General features: G+C 36.0%; 1 protein-coding gene across 1 annotated transcript in view; it reads left to right on the top strand.

Annotated features, from left to right (window-relative positions):
- LOC109476389 (adventurous-gliding motility protein Z-like) overlaps positions 1-2796 on the top strand; it is an 11418-nt gene extending 8622 nt beyond the window's left edge. Inside the window, 3 exon segments of the mRNA XM_019777324.1 lie at positions 6-308; positions 940-1084; positions 2354-2796. Of these exon segments, the coding sequence (XP_019632883.1) occupies positions 6-308; positions 940-1084; positions 2354-2471 (566 nt within the window). The 3' untranslated portion in view covers positions 2472-2796.
- The last annotated feature ends 853 nt before the right edge of the window (positions 2797-3649 follow it).

Raw genomic sequence — 3649 nt, 5'->3', positions numbered from 1 at the left:
CCAACTCCGCGCGCGACTTACGGAACTGGGTACATCAGTGGACGGTCTGGAGACAGAAGTAGAAACCATGGAAACTGGGTCGGAAACCTTCGAAACCGAACTTCGGGAAGACGTGGACGAAATCACCGAGACTGTGGAAGGGCATGGCACGACGCTGACCCAACTGGAGAGTAACGCGGGAGGCGATCTGAGCACGACTGTGGCCAGTTTGCGGAGTGACGTCTCCGGGCTCTCTACCACCGCCAGCCATCTGACCAGCCGGCTCAACAGTGCAGAGGCCTCAATGGCTAACTGGCAGAACGTCAACTGTGAGTTACAATTTATTTTCCAATGTCCTAACTCTATCTATTTGGACTTTTATGCACACACTGTACGCGTGCATTCATGCTAGTCATATTCGACTTTCGATTTATATTATCAAAAAAAAGAGGTCAAAGTCAGTCAAAAGGTTTAGATTGTATTTTGGATGGAATAGTCAACTGTGATTAATAGAATAGAAATATTCACATTTTTATTCAACATCTCTTTAGGATGTTAGCATATAAAATTTATTTTATGTCAGGCTGTAGGCTATACAGGGACATACGTAATTATTTCATAGGTGCTCTGAATTTCGACACACAATGTAAATATTTACTAAAAGATTATCTATGTGTACGTAATGACATCTCCTAACAATACTGCACAACAAAAATTCTGTGAGGTCGTACTCGTATATACATGTTTTAAAAAGAGGGAAGAAACACTAAGTAAACTATATAATCAATGTTAACTTCATATACTGAATGACATACATCTTTATGTAGTGTAGCACTTATGTAGAAGTTTATACGACTCATGTATAGCTACATGTAATGCGCTTAGCCCTCATAAGCATGAATGTGCAAATAAACATCATTGTCATTGATAAAACGAATTGTTTGTTGGTTTGATTTTCAGGTGAGAGTGGCATCAGGGTGCTCTCTCGGCAAGGGTATGCCACCAGCACGCGTGTGCACGTCGACTTTACACGCACGTATACACAGGTTCCATCCGTCGTCCCCTCCATCACAAATTTCGACACGTGGTACGGAAACAACAACAGGTACGTTTTCTTTGTTGTTTTATTAGGCCACAGTAATTGTTATGGATGACGTCGGCGCGCGTATTAGTTTAAGCCTGTTTCCAGAAAAATAATAAAATTCCGCTTCCTGTAACTATGATCAAAGAGTCACGAGAGTGCCGCAAATCGTAAAATTAAAGTTAACCCGTAACGCAAAATATAAACATAAGACACAGCTCAGTACAACAACTTCTGTTACACTGAATTATTGCTGTTTTCATGAGGAATAAAAGACTTGTTGGTTGTTACTCTGTGTTCTCTTATTTAATTTGTCTCCTAACATTTGTCGTCCTTCAGAATATTTCAAATCTTTTTTTCGGCCCTTCTTGTTTTATTTCGCCCTAAGCCTATCACAAAAGATCTAGGGTCTCCAGAGGACGCCATCCATAAAAATTACTTGTTGTGGCCTTATGATCTCCATTTGTGTTATATGTTCTTTTTTTTCTAATTTTAACACCTTTGTTGCATTATATTTGTTAAATTATATTATTCCAAAGATCCGATGAAAGATTGGAGATGCTTTGCTACTTATTTTATGAGATGGATCATATACATGCATTATTATACATGTTGTGTAGAATTTTTTTTTTATTTTTTCAAGTTTCCAAATAAATTATAATTCTGGCAAAAATGACTGACATTTTCACTTTTAGAAGAAATAAAGTTGGCATAATGAATAATTGAATTGCAATCGTGCTCTTGTTGTGAACAGCACGTTTATATCATAAATCTACACATTTATCTTTAATTTGTGAATTAAATTTTGAATTATTTATATCAAATAAACATTTATATAAAAAAGAGATCGTTTGTCTACGAGTACATTCTTAAGCAGCTATTCTAAAATTGTGTTTTGTATATCGTTTTGAGTCATTCTTGGGCATCATTGTGATTCTTGTACTATATATACGACTTTCACAATTGTAACTCTACCGTAATTTTTTTTCATTTGCAATGATTTCGGATGATTGTTAACTTCGTTTATATTAATGTAGGCTTAATGGGCGGATTAGGGTTTTCTTGTTTTGTTTTTTGTTTTCTCTCAGTGTCCTTACTTTATACAAAAGCTAAACATTTATTAGCTGAAAAAAGATGGTGGATGCTAAATAAAAGCTCCTACGCTTACAAAACCTTTGTCGTGTGTATTAGTTTTATTTCTTACTTGCACTCCTTTCTTTATGTTACCTGTTAATGTGTTATTTGTGTGAAACGGAATGAAAAAAATAAAAGCAACTGTTGTTTGTGTTTCAGGCTGGATATTTACACAGCAAGCGTAACGACCAGTGGGTTCGACTTGATTATTTCCTCTTGGGATAACACTTATGTGTACGGCGCGTCAGCCCGCTATTTCGTCTTTGGTCAGGTCTAAACAGATCATTGCATACGAATCTTGAATGTAAGAAGGTTTGAACTGTAATTTCCAACACAGAATGTACAGCACATGTCTCTGACACGGAACGCAAATCTTACACGTCCGAGACGTTACGTTATGTATAACATGTGAGCATGACACATGATAACAAGGAGCAGAAAATTAATCATAAGATGCAGAAAGTTTATGGCGTTCCTCGTCACTGATTGTAAGGTCTTTGTGCCTATAGCAAGAATTTTCAAATTGTTGGGAATTTCATTTTAAACCTTTTTAGCAAGTTTCAGATGAACTTTCAGCCAAAATAAGATTGTCGTGAAAACTTAACAACCTTTCATGGAGAGTGGTTGCTGTGTTTTGACGTTTGAATTGCCACAATTGTTAATGAAAGTTTAAACACTTACTGGTAAAATTTTTGCTTGCCTGGGAATATGTCTTAAAAACGTCACCATTAATTTTAAGTGTTCTAATTATGTGCCTGATTTCTTTTGATAGTGAATGCCGTGTTGCGATACTAAGGAATTGAGAATTGTTTAACATAATTAGAATATTCTTGTGTGATACAGAAGTGCATTATGCTTCCTTGCTCAATGACTAAGTCTGTTGAAATTATCAAAATGACCATGAAACTTCAGACATTGCCTTAATAACCGGTCTCCCTGGTAATATTTCTTTAAGACAAAAGTTATCTCCTCTGATGATCATTAATTTTCCAACTATTGACTATGTATTTTTGACAGTGTGACTATATATCTACTATATTAACGTTGTGAGTCTATGTGGTGTAATGGGTTTTAATGATATTTCTATTGTGGTTGTCGTCAACATTGTTGAAAAATGACTTTTGAAATTTCAAGAGTCCCGTTTTAGTTTGTATGCTGTGCATTTAAGTGTTTGGCGACAAAGTTGTTCTACTTTACTACAGCAACTGCCTACCGTCGTTGTTTGTTTTTCTGTTGAATACAGCTGTTTAAAATCTTACGAACCGTCTCTGTTACTTTGCATTAGTAGCTGCAAGTTCAATTAATCTCTATAACCAGGTTTATATCTGGATACGGATAAAAAATAGGAAACAGTAACTCGACACGCTTTACACTTAGTCTGCAATACATAAATAGTCACTAGTGGCAATCGTGGCAAACTTTTAAACAATTCTGGGATTCTTGGACACACCTTGT

This window comes from Branchiostoma belcheri, unplaced genomic scaffold, assembly GCF_001625305.1.
Source record: "Branchiostoma belcheri isolate BF01 breed outbred unplaced genomic scaffold, Haploidv18h27 scaffold37, whole genome shotgun sequence".
NCBI classification, from domain to species: Eukaryota; Metazoa; Chordata; class Leptocardii; order Amphioxiformes; family Branchiostomatidae; genus Branchiostoma; species Branchiostoma belcheri.
Note: the sequence above shows the minus strand (reverse complement) of the source record. Positions and strands in the feature narration are given on the sequence as shown.